Source organism: Podarcis melisellensis (genome assembly GCF_964234715.1).
Source record: "Podarcis melisellensis genome assembly, chromosome: 6".
Classification (NCBI taxonomy): Eukaryota; Metazoa; Chordata; class Lepidosauria; order Squamata; family Lacertidae; genus Podarcis; species Podarcis melisellensis.
The window spans coordinates 55,166,113-55,189,052 of record NC_138538.1 but is presented as its reverse complement, the minus strand read 5'-3'; the positions used below and the strand labels follow the sequence as shown (position 1 = coordinate 55,189,052).

The window sequence follows — 22,940 nt, the reverse complement described above, 5'->3', positions numbered from 1 at the left end:
TCATGGGTTGTAAGCCAACAAGTTGTGACTCCACAATGTTGTTTGCTGATAGAAAACAAATCATGCTTAGTTTGTTGGGCTGGGTTTGTGTGCTCAACAAACCATGGCTTTAGAGTTATGTGCAAATTGAGCTCTTTGTACAGTACTAGCACAAGAGCAGAACACCAAAACACAGATCTCCAGATCTCCATCCTTAGTCTCTTATATTCATGCACCCAGAAAGGAAGCCACACAATACTACTCCATACCCACTATGTTAATTGTTCCTTATAATATTCCTACTTGGGAGAAAGAAGAATGCAAGGGAAAGAAGCAGAGACAACATCAGTGTCTGCTCCAGTCCGACTGTCCTCTCCCCACACCCAACTTTACATGTTTGTCTTAATACTCCAAGATTGTAAAAATGCCTTAAATGCGGCAACTTAATTTATTATTATTACAATTTATTACCCACCCTCACTCTAAGGTCACAAGGCATTGGTGTAGACTTTGTAAGGAAATGTACATCAGTACATTCACATCCTGTTGGAAAAATCTGGGGAGGGGGGAGAATAAAGGGTCATCTAAATTAAGAAGTGATATTAATGGTTCCTGCATCCATATTGGAGAACTGCAGCCCCTCATACCTCTTGCACTACTGCAGCAGGAATTTAATGTTAGTCCTATTTTTAAAGTACCGTAACACCTCTTCCTAGCACAGGTTCTTTGCCCTTGTTATATAACAATAAGAATCTCTACATTTTCACAGCAATATATTATCATTTCATAAGAAGTGGCAGCTCTTACCTACTAACTTGTTGCACACTCAAAGCAAAAAGCATCTGCCAGTAAAGTTGCTGACAACTCTCTTTAAGAATGCTTTTATCTGAAATATTACCCCCTAAATGGTTATCTTCCCACTCAATATACATATTATAATTTCCAAATATGACCCCAAGGACTAGCTCATCTGCCCAAACTTCAAAATTCTACCTCTATCATCATGTTCTATTCTTAAAGTATTAGAACTGGACATTCCTACTGCTTTACCCACCCCACTTCAACATTCCTACTGCTTTACCCACCCCACTTCAACTAAACCCATATGGCAATTCTATGGTGTAAGCCTTAAAATACATAGATGCCTCTATTCCAACCAAAGACCACAATGGTAATCTCATATTTCCACATAACACTCACATGATCAAACTTATAGCATGTCATAGTCTTAAATGTTACTAACCAATCCCAGTCTCCAGCTTAGTCAAGATGCCAGGCTGCCCTCAACAGGGGTTTTTTTCTGTTGTGGTTGGAATTCCTTCCCACTGAAATTTTGGCAGGCACATTCTCTCTTCTCAGAGGGAGTGGTAATAAAACTTACCTTATTCACTGTCACTTCTGCAGCTAGATTAAGTTATTTGTATTCCTCTGTTGTTTATTCTAACACTGTTTATCCCAGTGTTTCCCAAACTTGGGTCTCCAGCTGTTTTTGGACTACAACTCCCATCAACCCTAGCTAGCAAGACCAGTGGTCAAGGATGGTAGGAGTTGTTGACCAAAAGCAGCTGAAGACTCAAGTTTGGGAAAGACTGGTTTATCCCATGCTGCTACTATGTGATTAGAAGTTTTCCCTGTTGCTTCTTAGAATTGAATTGGTTTTTAATAATGAATTATTTTTATTTATTTTTATTTTAAGTCACATTGAACTCAGTATATTTATAGATCACCTTTCGGCAATAATAAGTAAGAAGCAATAGAGTGACCTTGCAGTTACAATGGCTTGTTTATTTTACTTCATTTTATTAATTTTTATACTGTCCTTCATCCATAAATCTCATAAACATAAAAACAACAACATAAAAAATACATAATAAAAATAAGAACGCCCCCCCCATACACAAGCTAATAACCCCTGCCTCTGCCTTAAGATTGTTCACACACACAAAAATCATATAGTATACTGCATTGGTGATTATTAAGAAAAGGTAAATGTTTCAAGTGGCAACTAAGTAAAAACAAAACAAGTGCAATTCTATACATGTCGACTCAGAACAAAAGCCTATTGAGCTCAAATTACTCCCAGTTAAGTGTTAAAAGACTGCTACCTATGACTAACCCTGAACAAGTTACCTGTCTATAATGTTCTAATTGAAACCATAAAATAAATTTGGATTAAACAAGTTGTCTGCTAATGAGAAGTTTTACCACACAAAGCACCTGCTAACTTGCAAAGTTTACCACTATCAAAGACTACTACTATCCGAAGCAGCAACACTCAATTTAACTGAATCTTAAATAATTTACTGAATCAAACCTATTCTAACTTTGTTTTAGTAAACACCAGATTCGTGTGTTACTGTATTTTCAAAGATACAGTGTAACTAGCGTGGTATAGACGGCGAAACAGACATCTTCTATTGTTTTGTCCCCAATGTCCTGTTTGTAAGCTGCAGAAAGAGTGCCTCAGTAGTCCAACCTTGTGTCTGATCCTGCCAAACAACTCTTTACGCTTTTAATTAATCCCCTGTGCTGTGCAGATTTCAATTATCGAGATGTCTCCCCTGAAGTAGACACAGTAATGGGCAAGACCATAAGCAGAGCCTGTGTTTTGTTTGTTTACTAACGTCAATGAAACTTGCTCTCAAGTTTGGGTGCTCAGGATGGAGTCACCATCTGACAGAGAGGGGGAGAAAGTTACTGCTACTTCCCTTTTCTGGTCTATCCCTACTTTGAAAGAGAGGAATGGTTGGATTCCGCCTTCAAATGCGGCACAAAAGCGGCCTTGGCTGCCAACGTTTATCACGCGGAAGCTCTACCTCGCTTGCCAAAAGGAGTCAACCCCTCTTTCCTCGAGCAAGGAGAGTACAGCTTGCCCGCCCCCAGACCCAAAACAGGCTTGTGCTCTCGAGACCCGCCTCCCCCTTTCACAAAGTAAAGAGCACTTAGCACCACCAGGCCCTTCGACTCCCCCCACCCCACAAAAAACCCCACTTCAGTCGCCTCAAGTTAAAACGCGGCCCGACCCCACGCCCCCCTCCACATAAATCTCCCAACTCTACCACCCTATTGGCTAGCGCCAAAATCTCTGCCATCCCTATTGGCTTCCTCCCGACCGCGACACTCCCTCTCTCAGAAACCCCTACCCCTGGCAAGCGGGCATCCTGGCTGTGCTCCGCTTCGCCCCCCCACCCCACCCCCACAGCTCCGTCCTCCCGGTTTGCCCCCCTTCCCTCCCTCGGCACGCACCGTATAGTAGGAGAGCAGCCCCGCGTTGTAGTCGAGCACGAACCAGCGGTACTGCCAGCCTTTCATCACGTTGGTCCATTTACTCAGCGGGCCTTCCATGATGGACGCCATCTTGGGAGCCGGTAAGATGCCAAGCGGCCCCGCTGAAGCGAACGCCGGTCGCGCGGGCGGGGCTGAGGGAGGAGGAGGAGCGGGTTGGGCTGGGGGGGGGAGGAGAGAGGAGGGACGGAGAGAAAGAAAGAACGCGCGAGCGGGCGGGTGCGCGCGCACCGTCAGTGGGCTAGGCCTGACTGAGGCGGCGCGAAATTAAGAGGACAGAGGCGGCGGGCGCGGCAAGAGAAAAAAACACCACACACACACAGAGCCTACGCTACTAACGAGAGGGAGGAGATAAAGGCTGAGGGGGCGTGACTTGTGTACTGAGGGACGCAAGGTGGAGGGGGCCCCAAAAATAATAATAGTTAAGGGGCGCACGAGGGTTTTTGGAAAAGTCTTGGGGAAGTATTGTTGTTCAGTCGTTTAGTCGTGCCTGACTCTTCGTGACCCCATGGACCAGAGCACGCCAGGCACTCCTGTCTTCCACTGCCTCCCGCAGTTTGGTCAAATTCATGCTGGTAGCTTCGAGAACACTGTCCAACCACCTCGTCCTCTGTCGTCCCCTTCTCCTTGTGCCCTCAATCTTTCTCAGCACCAGGGTCTTTTCCAGGAAATCTTCTCTTCTCATGAGGTGACCAAAGTATTGGAGCCTCAGCTTCACGATCTGTCCCTCCAGTGAGCACTCAGGGCTGATTTCCTTCAGAATGGATAGGTTTGATCTTCTTGCAGTCCATGGGACTCTCAAGAGTCTCCTCCAGCACCCTAATTCAGAAGCATCAATTCTTTGGTGATCAGCCTTCTTTATGGTCCAGCTCTCACTTCCATACACCACGACTGGGAAAACCATAGCTTTAACTATACGGACCTTTGTCGGCAAGGTGATGTTTCTGCTTTTTAAGATGCTGTCTTAAAGTATAGCGAAGCATTTAAGGCTGCTGCCAGTATGGGCTTAAAAGTGCCGAAAGCTGCATTTCTGCTTGCACGTAGGTGACCTGGAAGAAAGCCTTGTTGAAACTCCTTTTGAGTGCATTCGGAGTTACAGAACTTCATTTGGGTGTCACTCCGAATAGAGACGGTGGTTATTATCCTGTTCCCACTACAGATGTGGAATTCACTCAGCACTGACAAGTTTTCTCGGAACCCTGGAGCTGTAAAGGTATTTTGCAGACATTCTAGTTCTGATTGGATTGCCCTAATCTATGCTTTTCGTCAGCAGGTATGTAGGAAGGGGGGGCGGGGGGCAGGCTGCCCCAGGTGCCATCATCAGGTGACAAATTGTCATGGAACAATTACTGCCCTACTAGGGCGGTTCATAATTACTGCCCTACTAAGCCGGTTTTTTAAAAAATGCCTGCTCCAAAGGTCTTATCTTACTACACTAGGGATTATATAGCTATATATATTTCATGCATATCAGTTAATATCTTGACCCTCCTCCACGAAAATAGCTGTTTACTTGGCCGTTTTCCTATGTCATGAAGGCTGAAATTTCAATTCAGTGGAGCAGGGTCAAGCCTCCTAGCTGCCTGCTTTCCTATATAGCCAGTCCAACTGGTGGCTCTGGCTGTCTGCTTCCTTCTCCTTACTCTCAGTTGTGCCCTTGTAGAATTCAGCAGAGAGGAGGATGGAGACAAGCCTAGAAAAGTGCAAAGTTGGATTGGGGTATGTTCTTTACCATGAAGCAAACTGTGCATTTGAGCACTTTTGCAATCATGTTCACTAAACAGGAAAGTAATGGTCAGAGTTCTTCTTGGCATGTGGCAATATGCTTCAGTATTGTGGTACATTGGGTTACATACGCTTCAGGTTACACACTCTGCTAACTTAGAAATAGTGCTTCAGGTTAAGAACTTTGCTTCAGGATAAGAACAGAAATTGGGCTGCGGCGGCAGCAGGAGGCCCCATTAGCTAAAGTGGTGTTTCAGGTTAAGTACGGACCTCTGGAATGAATTAAGTACTTAACCCGAGGTACCACTGTACTACTGTTGATAGTTTCAAAGACCTTAAGGAATTCACATGATTTCTCAGACCTTTTGCTCAGTATTCCTGGGACTGCAGAGCTGGAATGGGGGGAAATCCCTATTAAAACTTTCTACTAACACCACTCCTCCACAGCCCGATTATATCCATATTTATATTAGAGGCCAAAACAACAAGGTTTTGTGGCATGTTAAAGACTGACAAATTTTATTATGGCATAAGCTTCCATGCATTACGTGTTGTCAGAATACTTGAGAATATAAGCCATTTGTTCCTGTTTAACTTTAGGGTGACAATCCTGTGCACACTCAGTGATTGTTAATTCATCTCTGAGAAAGTTTGCAAAGGATCAGAATACATCTTTCCCCAATGTTAGAATAAAACATATTGTTTGGGAGCTATTTTGTGCACACTAATTGGGAACTTATGGTGAAGGGCTGCTTATAAATGAAATTAATAATAACCAACATAATTTTTATGTGAAATGATTAATCAGCTCCTAAGGACGCGGGTGGCGCTGTGGGTTAAAGCCTCAGCGCCTAGGGCTTGCCGATCGAAAGGTCGGCGGTTCGAATCCCCGCGGCGGGGTGCGCTCCCGCTGCTCGGTCCCAGCGCCTGCCAACCTAGCAGTTCGAAAGCACCCTCGGGTGCAAGTAGATAAATAGGGACCGCTTTCTAGCGGGAAGGTAAACGGCGTTTCCGTGTGCAGCTCTGGCTTGCCAGAGCAGCGATGTCACGCTGGCCACGTGACCCGGAAGTGTCTTCGGACAGCGCTGGCCCCTGGCCTCTTGAGTGAGATGGGCGCACAACCCCAGAGTCTGGCAAGACTGGCCCGTACGGGCAGGGGTACCTTTACCTTTACCTTTAAGCATGCTCAATGGAATCAGGTGTTTTTTTAATATACTAAGGCTATAATCCTAAACTCATGACTGGAATTACTATGGATTTATACAAATTAGAGAAATACAGTGAATAGTCACCAACTATAACAGGACTACAAAACCTGAGCCCCAGCCAGTATGACCAATGAGCAGCGATGATGGAAGTGGTAATTCAGAAAAATCTGGAGGTCCTCTGGTTGGCCACCTGTGTTTGGTTGCAATCTTGTTTAGAAATTATATGGTAGAGGGGTGATTCTGCATAGTGATATAAAGCTTGTGTCTGCTGTAATTCCTTTAGTTCAGAGATGACTAACCTGTGGCCCTGCACACATTGCTGGACTCCACCTACCCATCAGCCTTAATCAGCATGGCCAGTATTTGTGGATGATGGAAGTTACAGATCAGCAGCACCTGAAGGAACACAGTCTAGCCACTCCTGCTTAAAGTTGCAATCCTAGCTATGTCTACACAGAATTAAGTCCCACTGAATTAAATATGGCTTACTGCCAGGTAAGTGGGATTGCGGCCATAGTTTCTAATCAACTTCCTGCTCTTGTAGATTACTCATGCAAGCCTTTGCAGCTTTACTCCTTTTTATGTGAGTGGGGTATACACACTGATAACTAGCTGAATATGTGGAGTAGAGACCACAACAACGACAATGTAGTCAAATTGTCATGAGCTGTCACGACCAGCTTTTTCTTTTCTTTTCTAGAATGCTGCAAACCACTTAGTTTATTTTCAAAAGGGAATCTAGTGTGGGAATGGTAACATTTCAGTTGCGATCGAGGCTATTTTGACTGAGATGAATACAGTATATTTACTTACAAAAACAAGGTGAGCTGCTATGATGTACTGAATTCTAAAAAGTTCTGCTTGCTACGTTCTCAAATATATTTCAAATGGCAGAACGCTAACAATACTTTCAAAGAGTAGTCGAGTAAGAAGGCAATACGCTTGCTGGGTGTGAATTGATCTGAATTAGATCCAGACACCTGTGTCTTCAGAATCCATTTCCTTTGAGACATTCCAGGGAGTTTCTGTGCTAGCGCAATTGCGTGGTCCCTTCTGATTGGTCCTTGTAGCTCAGTTATTCATGGATGCTAACCAGTGGAAAAGACCCTTCTGTTCAGCATGATTATCAGTGTGCTGACTGTTGTGGTTGTAGATTAGGAGAAGTGGGACAATATTTCAGAGGGGGTGTTACTATAGTCTTCTCAGTGCAATTTAAAGAAGCCTCCTACCACTTTCAGAACGCTGAGTTCCTATGAAACCAGTAATGCAGCTGATTTACTTAGGGACCTTCTTGATAGGACTGGTATTTGGGGAGCAAACTGACAATGACAATGATGATAGCCCTTCTACTATGTTAGAGACACCACAGCATACAATAATAAAGGAGTATTTTAGGGAAGAGTTTGATGATGAAGGTAAGTGATACTTTGCTGTTTCTCTGTTCTGGAAGGAAACCGTTGACTTCCAAATCTTCTTTCATTTATGTAGCCTTACTCTAAAGAGTTGCATTCTTGTTTGATTTCATTTTTTTACTGTTTAATAATAAAATTAATTGATAAAACACTATGAAATATCTATTTTGTATGGTATCCCGTCTTCTAAACTATCAGTACATTCAGTACCACTACAGGAAAAAAATAAAGGATAGAAGCATGAAAGAGAAGACTGACCTTTTGCAATTTCCCCCCAAGTTTAGGAAAACTAATAATTAAAGCAGTTGTCTTGCAAATATTGTGAGGCTGCTGTCCTGTTCTGCTGTCCTACCTGGCAATATGTCTCACTGAATTCGGTGGCCCTTACATCTGAGTAGACATGCATAGGATTTCACTGTGAGTGATGCATGGAAGGAACAGAGATAAACCAGTTGAACATGAGGAGTCAGTCCTGATGCATTTGGAATCCTAGAGCACAGCTAATTTATAAAAGGATGTATCCAAAGTTAAGAGTTTCATCTGTTTAAATATGAAGAAAAGGTAACCCAGATAGAAATAGTTTTTACTGTCTGTTCTGAAACATTCAGCAACTGATGTCCTGATATAGTATAGTGTGTTTCCTTGCATAAGAGACTGCACAGCTTTAAAATTTGTGCTATGTGTCCTAATTTCAATATCTCTTCTTAACAACTCCTAAGCAGACTGCAATTTTATTTATAGTGCTGCTCTATATGGAGGTAAAGGCAAATGCATTCGCAGTACTAGGTTTCTGGGTTTGGTTAATATTTTGATTCTGGTTAATCATTCTTGAAGGTTTTTAGTGCTGTTTCCTAGGAAGAGAGCGTATATTACATGTCCTCATCTGCCTCCCATACAATTTCCTCCCTTCTTCCAATTTCTTATTTCTATCCCATGGGAAGATCAGTACAGGTGTTATTATTGTTTATTATTGTGCCTGCTTGTACCCTTTCTTTAGAAGACATACTAAATGACACCAGTCTTGTACTGAAAGTCCATTACAAAATGGCTTGAAAAATAATTGAATCTGGTTTATATTACATTTGTTTGAATTTTGAGCCCTATGATCAGTGTTATAAACATGACATAAACCAGGCAAATCACAAACATGATTCAACATGTAGCGAGTGGTCTCTTGGGATCATTGAGCAGTTTTCTCTAGCTCCAGATGGAGTTAAATATAGGCTTTTGTGATATTCAGCTAAGCATTCTTGAGTAAAATACTTTTGTAAGGTTGTTTTTAACCAAATGTAATTCAAGATATATCAAGAATGCCTTTATAGGTTTGCTGCCAGGTTTTATGCCTATGATGAAGGTTGCATCACTTGAATGATCTTTAAGAAAAACATAGGTGCTCTAGTATGAGTGCTCTAGTATTATTCCTTGTCAGTGGCCACATTTAAATATCACTCTAAACCACAGTATAGTATGATGAGACTGAGCAATGGTTTGCCTCTGATACATATGCTCTTTCCCTCCCTTTTCTTCCTCGGGCACAGTAGCACAAGGGGAAGTTCAGAATCTGTTTGCTTCTGCTTTTGCTTAACCACAGCTTGTTGTGTTATGCAGATTGAAAAAATGTGGTTAATGTTTAGTTTTGTTGGTTTAAAACAACTCGCCTTCAAACTGTGAAGTTATTTTGTTTTTGGTTTAAACAAACCATAGCTAACATTGACCGCAGTTCAGGGTTTGGATTAAATATCTGGAAAATTACTGCTTGTTATATGGCTGTTAAGTCCATGTGTGGTGCAGCCATGAGTTAATTTGCATAGTACTGTACAGTGGTACCTTGGGTTAAGAACTTAATTCGTTCTGGAGGTCCGTTCTTAACCTGAAACTGTTCTTAACCTAAATCACCACTTTAGCCAATGGGACCTCCTGCTGCTTCCGCACCGCCGCTGCACAATTTCTGTTCTCATCCTGAAGCAAAGTTCTTAACCCGAGGTACTATTTCTGGGTTAGCGGTGTCTAACCTGAAGCGTCTGTAAACTGAGGTACCACTGTATGTCCTAAAACATTCATTCTATTTTACATAATGTGAAGTAGTTGTTGCATGTTATTGTTTTGCTATACCTCATTGCTACTTCTTTCACTTTTTCAGATGAATGGGAGAAACGGTGGGTTCAATCTAAACATAGATCTGATTATGGTAAATTTCGTGTTGCATCAGGAAGGTTTTATGGAGATAGAGAAAAAGATAAAGGTAAAATAATGCATTCTCCCATCCCCCAGTTTGTGAAAAATGAGATTTGTGACTGAATGCATGTCTTCATTCACTTTTATTCCATTATTGACACAATATTGGCTAGCATCAAAACATCTACATAACTGTCATTATGATTCCTAGTGGTGGGCTAGAGAGCAGGGCTTCTGCATCTGAGCAAATTTGTATGGGTGCAGATAGATCCTACAAGTAAAGTGATCCCACACATCTGATTGTTGGGACTGACTGCACTTTGAAGCTCCAATGATCAGCTGATTGTCAGCTGTACAGGGCTTTCTGTTCAAGCACCAACAATCAGTGGTTATAGGTGCTTGAACTTTTGTTTTCCCTTTTTCCAGACATCTCCATTTTCTCTTTGTTTATTTCCCGATCGATGTACAGGCTCTGTAAATTGCTTCTTGACTAATATTTATGCAAGTTTCTAACTTCCCAGAGTAATCAACAGCAGTATTTTGTATATTGGTGGTTTCTGCTCTTGTTAACAGTATAACTGGCAAGAGGTTATTTAATATCCATATCCTACATAATGCCAGACAGTCTTTGCGGTTATATTATTATATCCATAGTAAGGACAGGATTTTGTGAAAGTACAATAAGTCGTTTAAACCATAGTTCTAGATCTTTGATTTAATTTTACAGGTCTGAAGGCAACTGAAGACACTAAGTATTATGCAGTGTCAGCAAGGTTTCCGCCCTTCAACAATGAAGGTCAGACGTTAGTGCTTCAGTATACAGTAAAATATGACCAACATGTCGATTGCGGTGGTGCCTATGTTAAACTTTATTCTGCAGACCTGGTTCAAGAGGTTATGAATGAAGATTCTGAATATTATATTATGTTTGGTAAGTTCTCAACATGTCTTTTTAGTCAGCAGTCAAAGCATATCCATTTGTACAGTGCAGGCCAAGAGAGAATTGGGCTTAGCACTATAAGGAAATTTCTGTTTTCATATTTTTTGAGTCTGCATCACTGTATATATCAGTGAGAATCAGTGGCTGCACACAATGCCAACTTATGGTTTAGTCAACTATCTGGTGCAGAAAGCTCAAGAGCGCCTACCATACTCTTCTGGTAGTCAAGTGAGGAAACACACAACAGAGCAGATGGCTTATCATTACACTTGAATCAGCTCCTGTGGTTTGTTTTTCTCCAGAAAACCAAAATCTGAAGCCAAGTTCTTGATTTCCCAAACATTGTTTATTTGGAGAGAAAACCCACAAGAATTGGTTTGGGGAGAATGTTAAGCTCAATGGTTTGTTTCTCCACCCAACTAAGGAAGAAGCAGAGTGGGAGCACATGGGATGCATGCACCTTGTGGACTGGTTAGCTTACTAAGCCATAATTAATAGCTCAGTATTATGGGCAAACACAGCCAGTTTTTGCTTCCTTATGTTTTGCAAAGTATATTCAATGAGCTGACAACAAGGTTGCTGGATCAGGGTGAAGTCTTCCAGGGAGCTTACAAGCAGGGCATGAAGTCAACAGCTCGCCTCTGCTGCCCCATTGTATGGTGCCAACATTTGATATTGTCTCTGAAGATTTAATTTAGCTATACACAGCATTAGACCATGAACATAAATCTGAACTTTTTAAAAGCTACTGAAAGTAGTAGCTATCAACCCTTTTGACATCTTTTTTTAAAACTTGCTGGCAATCAACGTGTCTAACACTTTGCTTATTACTTACAATTTTTGAAAACTGCTCTTTCATCTCCCATGTATGTTGCCTTGAGAGTTAGAAGTAGTGGGATTAAAATGGTTTTAATATTAAAATGTTGGCTGCAAGGGACAGGAAGTAAGTAAGTCACCTTCCACGTTTGGAGGAGGAGGAGGAGGAGGAGAAGAAGAAGAAGAAGAAGAAGAAAGTACTATTAACAGCAATTTCTAAATCAGTGGTCAAACTATCATTAACTGACTTATATTTGTGCAGGTGGAATGCTGATCCAAGTCAATTGGGTTTTTAGAGCACTGTTGTTTTCTCCTAGGTCCAGATATATGTGGAGAAGACAAAAAGATAGTGCAGGTTATCTTCAACTATAAAGATGATTATTACTTGATCAAAAAAAACATCACATGCGAGGTATGATCAGTATTTTTTTGGTATCTGAGAAGCATTGTTGATTTCTAAACTTTGTTGCTAGTTTTCCTCTACTAATTGCATTTTTTTGTATCTTTCTGTCTTGCTAAAATTCTACTTTCCACACACAAGCAACAGTGAAAAACCCATAGCTGAAGTCTGGGTCAAGTAGTGTTTTTGAAACTAATAGTAACATATATTACAATTATGTTGGCGAGTAAGCGATAGTTTAACTATGGTTTAATGTTAATGAAAAGTGCTAGTGCATGCTGCTCAAAAAGTCCTCAACTAATTCACCGCAACTCATTCACTGCTGCTCCTGACCACACTGCACCAGGACCAACAAGCTACAAGCATTGGCATGTTATATTATCTAAATCAAGATTGTAGTTTGTTTGGAGAGAACATAAGCAGCAGGTTTGTTTCAGGGAAATCAACTACAAGTCTGGATTTCACATTCCATTTCTTTTGTTGATACGTATTGTTACTGGGACCATGCAAGCATGCTGGAGCTTTGTTCTGCTTTGCTCTTCCCTGGACCTTTTAGCTGAGTGTGGTGCAGCAACTAAGCCAAAGTTTTGCTTAATGTGTCCTCTGAACCCAGGATCATGGTTAAGTTGTAGCCAAGAACAAACATTGGCTGATGGGCACCAATCATTATGGTTGCCACTCTTGCATCCTAGGCACCATTTACTTTTGACACACAACCCAAGAAGCAAGGGAAATAGCTCTCACCAACCAATAATAAGTACCATGGCATGTCCTCAATTTTCTGGCCTCCAAACTCTTCAAGCAGTGATTGAGTAGATAATCAGTATGCCATTTTTTTATTTAGTTTATACTCTGTTGCAACATTTAACAGGAAAAACCAGCAGTCAGTTTGGAATATGAGAAAAGAACTCTCTACTTATGTAATAATCTTTATTATTTTTCTTTTTCAAGACCGATGACTTTACCCATCTCTACACTTTGATACTGCGTCCAGATTTAACATATGAAGTGAAAGTTGATAATTATGTTGCTGAGGCTGGCTATCTAGAAGATGACTGGGACTTCCTTCCTCCAAGGAAGATAGTTGATCATGAAATGGCAAAACCTGACTACTGGGATGAAAGGGAGCTTATTGAAGATCCCATGGACAAGAAACCAGATGTAAAGTTTCAGTATCATGGTTTCTCTTTCTATATAGATATATATGTACATTAAAGCTGTCTACTTCCCCAGTTGCATTCTGTCCACTGACCATCTCTTGTTGTCTCAGTTGAAGTCAGTGGGTGTTGCAGCTGTGCTTATAATTCTATGATTTGCTCCAACAACAGTCTGATATCCATCATTCCCTTTCTATTATTTCTATTATTAAATAATTCTTACTTCAGTCAATTTCACAATGGTAGCTAATTATTACTTCCATTTAGCAAATGGAGGAGCTGAGGCAATATATGATCATTTACTTGCCTGGGGCTGAGTTGGGTTAAACTCTAAAATAAATTCTGCATCTCAGTGACATTTGTCTTCGCCTTTACAGACAAATGTCTGCACCCAAGCAAACATTTATACATTCTTTATACACAAAGCAGCATATGTCACTTTTGCCAGGACTTCTTACTTCACCTGACCATAGATAGTTCCCCATTCTGGACTCAAAGCCCAGCACCTCAAGCCCACAGATAAGGATAACATCAAAACAAGCCAATTAACTTATATCAAAGGAAGTGAGCATGAACATACATGAGCTCATTGTTACATCAACTACCAATTAATTGTGGGGTTATATTGACTACCAAGATGGTGTTTGCAGTGCTTCTAGAACAGTTCACCTTTGGTTCAACACAAAGTTCAATACAGTATATGTCTATCACGGGATTAATACAAACAAATTTCCATGCCTGGTAGTAGTTGCAGTGAATTTTGTTGAATGCCACAGAACCTAAAAGCTTGTTAAGTGTGGTAACATATGAAATGCTAGATGATAACAGAAAACAATATAATAACCAATAGTTATTTTTATGTATTTATTTACATTTATATTTTGCTACTCTTCCAACACGGAACTCAACTTACTAATCAGTCAATGTGATATTAAATGAGCAAGCATTTTAATAAACTGTCAGGATTATCTTGCTGCTAAAATACATGTTTGAGAAAACAATCTTTATTGATTATATGAATGCATACTGTTTTAGGATTGGGATCAGCCAGAAAGAATTCCTGACCCAAATGTCACGAAGCCAGATGACTGGGATGAAGAAATGGATGGAGAGTGGGCACCACCATCGGTTCCAAACCCGGAGTACAGAGTAAGCTTGGTATAGGTCTGCATAATAATAAATGCAGAGACTTAGATGGTAAACAGTAGGGGTCGTATACCCAGAGTAGAGCCATTTAAATGGATAGATTTAAGTTAGTCAAGTCCATTGAATTCAGTAAGTCTCTGAGTATGACTTAGTCCAGGGATTGTCTACTTGGTGCCAAGTTTGTTTCCCTTGAGCATCTTTGGTTTTTGGTTTTGTTTTCAAAAAATATGCATTTCCTTTACCCATGGAGGAACTTTTCTAACGGGTGGGGTTTCTCAGTGATATTCTGTGTTGAGAGAGATGTATTTGGGGGGGGGGGGAGTCACACATATGGCATTTGTGTGAGGTCCAGGGGTGAGGGAGCAGCAGTGACTGCACTCTCTAATTTTGTCTTATGCCATACCCCCGTAGCAGCCATTTTGTAACAGGCACCCACAGCACTTCCTCAGAATTCAAAGTGTTCCCACTGGTCCAAAAAAGTACCATGTTTAACCTGAGGCATTTTATCTTACTACCTATTCTCCTGTTCAGTCTTCCTGAATCTACCTTCATCTGGCTTTGCCTGTATTTCTCAAGTCCCCCATCCTTAAATGCCATCTCTTGAACCAGTATCTCCCTTCAAGCAGCTATATCCCATCACTTACTAAGCCCTCAAATAGGTACTGCTTTCTCTGTTTTTCTTGCTGCTCTCTTTTTGACCCACTGGTTTGGATTCCTCTTTCTCTTTCTCTCTCTTTCTTTACCACTTCCAAGTAGTTGCTGTCTCCAGCCTGCTTTTCATCCTCTCTACTGACTGTTGAAATCATTGTCTATGCTTTTCTTCCATTATCACAATTGTCACATAATATTTTTAAGTCCTTGCAGAACTTTTACCCACCTTATATTATCAGTTTCAACCCTTTAGTTTTGTAGCTTTTAGTTTTGCAGCTCAAATCCCTGCTTGTGTCTCCACTTTCACTGCTCTTTCCATCACTTCTTGCTTTCTCCATTCTATTCACACCTCATCAGCTCCCCCCGCTCTCCTGTTTCCATTCCCGTCCCCCTCTCCCACTTGTATTCAGGGGCGTGTGGAGGGGGCGGTCTGCCCCGGGTGCCACTCTGGGGGGGGTGACAAGATGGCCCCTGCCTCCCCCCAACTGTAGAGCGGCCAAGGGCGTGTGCAGTCCATATGGGCTGCCGCTCTCATGCACCGTCCATACGGGCTGCTGCACGTGCACACGTACAGCCACATCCCGTACGGTTGTCACACATGCGCAGTCCATACAGGATGCTGCACATGCGCAGTCCATACAGGCTGCCCCACCCCAGGTGCCGGAGAGGGTTCCTCCGCCACTGCTTGTATTATCTTCAAATTAAGACAAGGGTGAGGAATCTGTAGCTCTCCAGTTGTTGCTAGACTCCAACTCCCATAAGCCCCAGCCAACATAGTATGGAAGGGATGTTGAGAAGTGGGAAACCAACAACATATGGACGGCTACTTCCCCATCCTAGTGAAATCATTGTTAAAGTACAAGTCAATGGTATGTAATTGGTTTTACTTATTGTAAAATAAAGCTTCTGTTGGCATTATCACTATGAAAGGCCCACACTCAAAACTGTAAATAATGTGTCAGTACATATTTAGCAAATGATGATAATACATTCCATATTGTTATTTTTCTTTCACTAGACTTAGCAAATATTTATTTTGACTAAATTGGGTTTGGGGGGAAATAAACTTCAAGCTTGTCTCAATTGTTCTTTTTTAGGGAATTTGGAAGCCCCGTATAATCAAAAATCCCAATTATAATGGCATATGGGTTCAGCCATTAGTTGATAATCCAGAATACACACCTGATCCTAATCTTTACAAGTATTTCAACATCAGTGTCATTGGTTTAGAAATTTTACAGGTATGTATTTTATAGAGTTTTCAGAAATAATTCCTTAACTGGAAAGATTATTCTTATTACAGAGTCTAGTTGTATTCTGTACCATTATGAGGGAAAAGCTGTCCAATTTTCTAATTTGAATCATTCACAGGAGAAAAATAGCATTAGCAGCCCATTCATTTTGAAAATATGATATACAGTGGTACCTCAGGTTACAAACTTAATCCATTCCAGAAGTCCGTTCTTAAACCGAAACCATTCTTAAACCGAGGTGCGCTTTCGCTAATGAGGCCTCCTGACGCCGGTGCACTTCCACCATTCAGATTCCGTTCTTAGACCGAGGTAAAGTTCATAAACCGGGACACTACTTCCGGTTTTAAACAGAATCATTCTTAAACAGGACTGTTCTTAAACCGAGGTACCACTGTATTGTGTTTCCCATTTGCAGCATTTGCAATTAATTCAAACGGCTGCATGGTCATCTATAGGATTTGCTTCAGTAGTGATCTTCACACCATGTACTCTGGAGTAGGATTATTGTGGAGTAGATAATTTGAGAAGAATGGCCTCTGATATTAGAAGATTATGATATAGCTGGATTGATGGGATGGCAAACCTGTGTACTGGCTTTGAGTATGAATGCAATGTTAATTATGAATTTATTAGAATAGGTGCATGCTAAATTGGTAGACACAGTGGAACTTACTTTTGACTTACATGTATATTGTTGAAATGTGGGGCTTTTAATGCAAAGCCTATGACATCTGCAATCTGAAAATCATTTTTCATTACAGTGGTACCTCTGGTTACAAACTTAATTCGTTCTGGAGGTCCATTCTTAACCTGAAACTGTTCTTAACCTGAGGTACCACTTCAGCTAATGGGGCCTCCCGCTGCCACTGCCGCACGATTTCTGTTCTCATCCTGAGGTAAAGTTCTTAACCCGAGGTACTACTTCTGGGTTAGCAGAGTCTGTAACCTGAAGCGTATGTAACCTGAAGCGTATGAAACCCCAGGTACCACTGTAAAAGGCTCCAGATACCGTAACTAGATAAGCCTTCCTTATACAGGGAAACAGAAGCATTTTGAATCTGGCTTCTAGTCTTCAGAAAATGAGACAGTTTCCTAAAGAAGAAATGGGGGCATTCACCTAATTCCGTACCCTTTGCATGTCATGGTTGAATTCCAACCCGTTTTACCTAGACCATGGCAAATAGAAATTGAATTTTTTTTAATCAAAATTCTACAGAATGAAAACATAAATACAGGAGAATAAATATAAACTTAATATAGATAAGAAGCAACAGCTTTGGGACTGTATATATTTGCTTTCATCACAAAATGTTGAATTTCTGGTTGAAGGAATTGGTTACTATGTTATGCATGTGTGAGCTAGGAAGTTTTCCTCAAAATAACAATGAAATATTATATAGGCACGCTGCCATTTTCTATTGCTGTTCATATTTTATATTATTTTAGTATATAGCAGGAAATAATATTTTATATTATTATTTTAGTATATAGAAGGAAATAAATTATTTTAAATAAATAGATAGCCACTTAATACAGGCTTGAGAAGAAAATAAGGCAGCTTTGTACAATCTTACTTCTAGAAACCATGTATCACCCATTATTGCAGCATTCTATTGTAGCTATAGGGAAGGATTCACATAACCAGCCCCTTCAGCAGAAGCCCTGTACAAGGACTTCAACTTGCGCAATGGGGTTCCCTCCTCCTCTCCCTGTCAGCCCCATAAATTGGATGGAAGGAGGTGAGGAGGAAAACCCCCAGAACAGCATGTGATGGGAGAAGAGAGGAGCTTGCTCCGTCTCAAATTTAATTCCACCCATAGGCTTTTGGGGTTTTTTTGCATCACCTTTAATAATTGTATCCAATGTTACACCCAATTTATATTGTGAGCTTTTTCTGGTAAAGCCAGGCTGCACCATTCTTGATGATGTTAAATTCAGGCAATGGAGAGTCATCTCCATTACCTAATAATAAATGTCACTGAATTCAACAGGTCTTACTTCTGAGTACACCTAGTTGGACTTCCATTATCATATGTGGCTCACAAATCTAGCTAGATTGTGCTTACTTCAGTAACTCATTTTCCCCTTCTACCTTTTTAATTCCAACAGGGAAAGTCTGGCACAATCTTTGACAATTTTCTTATCACAAATGACGAACAATATGCTGAAGATGCTGGGAATGAAATGTGGGGTCCCACATTTGTAAGTAACGTAATCACCATACAAGAGTGGCTGGATTGAGATGGTGCAGAAGGGCTTTTGCTAGTATACCTGCACAGCTCCAGGTGTCCAGGCATTTGTATAATTACCAAAAGAGCCTTGAACCCTGCAGCAGTCTCGCCACTACATTCTGCACTACCTGGTTCAAGACCAGGCTCAAGGACTTCCCCACATAGAGTATACTGCAGTTATCAAGTCTTGAAGTTACTTATGCATGGACTCCTGTTATCACGATCCAGTTATTTCCATAGCTGGTGTACCAGACAAAGTTGGTAAAAGGCATTCCTAGCAGAGGTCACTTAGACCTCTAACCACAGATTTGTATCCAGGAATACCAGTACCTGGTTCTGATTGCCTTATGAAGCACCTGAGCCTTACTGCATTGGCAGAAGAATCCTCCTGTGAATTGATCCAGGCTGTTGGTTGCTGTTATCATTAGCTCTCAAGAGAATTCCTCTAGCAATACAGTAAGGCTCAGATGCTTCATAAGGTAAAACAGGACCAGGATTCAATGGGGTATCTTTGCTGGTCTGAGGTACACCATCCTTGGGCCTGAAGGACTAAGGAAAATGTGGGTGAAAAGGGTAAGTTGTAAAGCAAGCATAATTTGTGAAGGGTACACAATATTCCATTACTATTCAAGAAATATGCCAAGTTCCTTATAGTCTGATCCTTACACATATCTGCTTGATACTGTATCTTGTTAAGTTCAGTCAGTCTTGTTCGAGCAAGCTGTAATCCTGTGCACCCTTACCTAGAAGTAAATCTTGTTGAACATAGTAGGATTTACTTCTGTGTAAACATGAATAGAATTATTAGACTGCACATCCTGCAGAGTTTAGTTAACCATAACTAGCACTAACAGGATTCATAAAATCAATACTATATCTACTGTACATAATATTTTTATACATAGAAGTAGCCAGTAAAGAACTGTAGAAATGCATGCTTCCATTATTACAGTGTAAGAAACAAAACTGATGTAGTTCCAAACATATTAAGATCTGCTTGAAAAACACAATCTTTAGGTGTTAAGGGTTAAATTCTTTTGAAATTATGAAGAACTCACTGAAAACTAAGGAATAAATGTACAAATGAAGCTGTACAGATTGCACAAAAATAACAAAAAGCCCAGCAAGGTATATACAACACTAAAGAAAGTGACAAAAATATCTGAGGGTGGAAAAGTTTTCAGTGTTGCATCACGTCTGATTATTAGGAATTTTCATAGTGACTTTAGATTGGGGAAAAATACCTTCAGAGTTAAGGCTTGAACCTACATTTTCAGTTTGAGGCCCTCTTTCTCACTGACTCTTTGCCAAGAAGGAAAGGGAGGCAGATTTCAAAAACAAATCTCTTACGGAAACTTATAGAAGTAAATGTCTGCATTTCATATTCTGGCTGTGACATTTACATTTTTTTAAAATTGACTCGAGGTAATGTATTCCTATAACCTTCATTTGGTCTTAACACATGGAATACTATTGAATAAGTTATTTGCAGCTTATTTATATTAATATTTAACATGGTTTTTCATCTTGCCAACATGCTTTACAATTCTTGTTTGAATAAACAGGAGAGAGAATGGAAGAGAAGACAGGGACAAGATGTTGTGTATAAAAAAATTAATGAAAACGAGGAACCGAAAGGAAAAGAAGGCAAGAAAGAAAAAAGGAAGAAAAAAGATCGCAATGTTAAAGATGAGCTCTAATCAACCAGATTTTATTGCATAGTTACTGTAACTCATGGTGGAATTTTTTTCAACTTCTAAATATTGTATTTATTTTCTAAATATCTGTTACTGAAACTGAAATGCAGTGGCAGTAAAAAGTTCTGGCAACAATTGTTATGCTAATAAGTGTGGGTAATGGTGGTACAAGCAAAATGGTTGGGTCTCTTATTTAAGTCCGGAGGGGACATCGACACATACAGAGACACATAGATGGATGCAACTCATGTACTGTGGGGATGTAGAAAATAGCAAAGAACCACTGGCTCAGTCAGAGGTCATATTCCTTGATACCTAAACTAGGGACAGATTGAAATGTCTATAACAGTTTACTACATCATTTGCAGGTGGCAATTTGATTGCTGAAATGGTTTTACAGGGAGGGAATTCCCACTGTGGTTGTGGGTGGCTGCTCAGCTTTCTAAAATAACTTTTTAAAACTCACCAACTTTTAGAAATTAAGCAAAATGGAAGCAAAGAAGGCCTGTTCTCATGGTAAGTTGACCCTCTATAACTACCAACCCCAAGTTAGCTAATTGTATTGTAGTGCCCCTTCTCTTTTTTTGGTTACAGGTTTCCCCTGACATCGCTTTTTTCTCCCCCCAAAGTCAGGCATATTGTAAAACAAATGGAGACTAGCTTTGCTGTAAACTAGGAATGTTGCATGGGCTGCTTTTTCCCACTTTCTCATTCATACATCTCCCCTGCCCTTCAATGGGTTCTGTAATTATACTGTAGCATTGCTTCTGCACAAAGGAGACAGTGATATCCCAACAGTTGAAACAAAATTCTGGCTGAAACTCTGCCCCTTTAAATCTCTACCTAACCTCTATTTTATACATGTTTTGGGTAGACAAGCTTAAAACATGCAGGTCTGCAGATATCAGGTGTAAATGGCACCTCACATGACCATCATAGTGATTCAACCATATACCATTATACTAATTCAACTACAACTTACAGCTGAGAATTCACATGTGCACCTCTTACACACACTGAGGTTCCTGAACTATTGTGAATCGTTCCATTCTTTATAAGTTCCCACCATAAATGCACATGGAAGCATTATGTAGTCATATGGCACAACACTAAGAGGAGAGATAGTTGCCTGGATTTCCACCCAATATATTTCGAGTATGTAACTTTCCACTATCAATGTATAGCATAAGTAGACAGTGACCACTGGACTGTGTAGGGTTCCTAGGTCACAGAAGCATGCTCAAGTTGTTCCTGTCTTCTGCCCATCCTCCTCCTTTAAAAAAGATACTATGGTACAGTTGTACTTAACAAAACAGAAAGGACTTATGTTGGTTCAGAAGGGCTTCCTTCTCTCACAGTTGCTTCACTGCTCTGAGAAAAGTTACGTTGCCTCCACCTGTTCTGTTTCTCCCCGTCCTTACCCTTTGCAAAGAAAGAGTGGACACTTAAGCATTGAAGTTTTTTAATACTTTAATCAAGGTAAGGCACTTACGTGCTAAGTGCAGATTCATACCACAATAACTACATTGCATGGGGATTGAAATGCATAGGATTGCAGCTTGAATTAGTTAAAGGTGCCACATAGGCCTTAACAAAGGACCCCATCAATTTCCAGACCTATGGGAAAATATTCTACCCTCTCCCCACTTACTTCTTTATCTTTTCCCAAGAATGTGGAATAAGGTATAGAGATACTAACTGCACTAGGACCTGAGACACCAGGGTTAAAATCACCACTTGGCCATTAAAAACTCACTGTGTGACTTTGGGCCAGTCACTGTCAGACTAACCTACCTCACAGGGTGGTTGTGAGGATAACATGGGGAAATGAATGAATGCATGCCACCTTGAGCTCCTTGGAGGAAAGGTGGAATGGATATAAATGCAATACTGATAAATAAGGAATAATCATAATAAAAAGTCTATATCCAGCCTGCCTGTCCCTGATTTTGAATTGGAGGGTTGGGGTCAGATTTTGAATCATGAAAATAAACCCAACTCAGAAATCAAAGAAAAAATAATCTGGGATACAGCCAGTATATTCAGGCCTATGAACATTGGACCTTACATGTTAGGCCCTTGGCAAATCCAAAATGTTTATAGTCTCTTTAGCCTCACAGCAACCTTGTAAAGTAGATCACAGAGTTCGCTTAATCAAATGAATCCTTCTTGGTAATCCATGAAAGTTTATGCAATAATACATTTGCTAGGCCTTAAAATGCAATTGGACAGTTGTTTCGTTGTTTCTGTAAGCCATGGCTAGCTGACCAACCCCCTTGATTGAAAGTGTACCACAGTAATGTACCCAATGCAATACACTGAGCTGTGGCGCAGAGGATAAAATCTTAATTAGTCTCAATATCTTATGGTGGCTTACTGAGAAGGAAAATGTGCAAACAATATTTAATCAAAAAGTGATGCTGTCCCAAGAGGTTTACCTTGAACAGGGGAATACATGATTAAGAATTCTAAGCCTCAGAAATAAATGGCGTGTGCATGCACAGAGTGCACCTGCTTCTCCAATGAAGAATCTGTATTTAGTTCTTCCATAACAATAACTTCAGCCTGAAATAGAATTGCTTCATTGCCAGCCAGCCACATTATGCTTCGACTCACTGCTACTCTTACCAAAATGCCAAGTGAAAAGTAGATCTTAAAAAAATCAACACCTCAGGAATCTAGGCCTTCAGGTAGTTGGAAGAGAGAGATTTCTGGAGACCCTTTCTCATATGTAATGTGCATTCCAGTTTGTTTTAAATGCACTGGTTTGGTCATCATTCTTTGTGCAGAGTACATCTTAAAATCACCACTAATCTGTTCACAGTCTCCCTACACCAAACTGGCAATAGCATTCAGTTTACTTAC

At 40.5% G+C, this 22,940-nt stretch overlaps 2 protein-coding genes across 5 annotated transcripts in view; one reads left to right on the top strand and one right to left on the bottom strand.

Moving 5' to 3' along the window:
• OSBPL9 (oxysterol binding protein like 9) overlaps positions 1-3,392 on the bottom strand; it is a 60,273-nt gene extending 56,881 nt beyond the window's left edge. For 2 of the 4 annotated variants that reach the window (XM_081913937.1, XM_081913939.1), the window contains exon 1: positions 3,226-3,392. In XM_081913937.1, coding sequence (XP_081770063.1) covers positions 3,226-3,336 — 111 coding nt within the window. In that variant the 5' untranslated portion in view covers positions 3,337-3,392. The remainder of the gene's footprint in view (positions 1-3,225) is intronic. The other 2 variants (XM_081913936.1, XM_081913938.1) reach the window with 1 other exon arrangement.
• Positions 3,393-7,348: 3,956 nt separating this feature from the next.
• Positions 7,349-22,006, top strand: LOC309371395 (calreticulin-like). The gene is made up of 9 exons (XM_081914011.1): positions 7,349-7,612; positions 9,750-9,851; positions 10,512-10,715; positions 11,858-11,952; positions 12,892-13,101; positions 14,133-14,246; positions 15,992-16,135; positions 18,257-18,349; positions 19,944-22,006. Exons 1-9 carry the CDS (start codon positions 7,450-7,452, stop codon positions 20,076-20,078), a joined length of 1,260 nt encoding a protein of 419 aa, XP_081770137.1. The 5' UTR covers positions 7,349-7,449; the 3' UTR covers positions 20,079-22,006.
• The last annotated feature ends 934 nt before the right edge of the window (positions 22,007-22,940 follow it).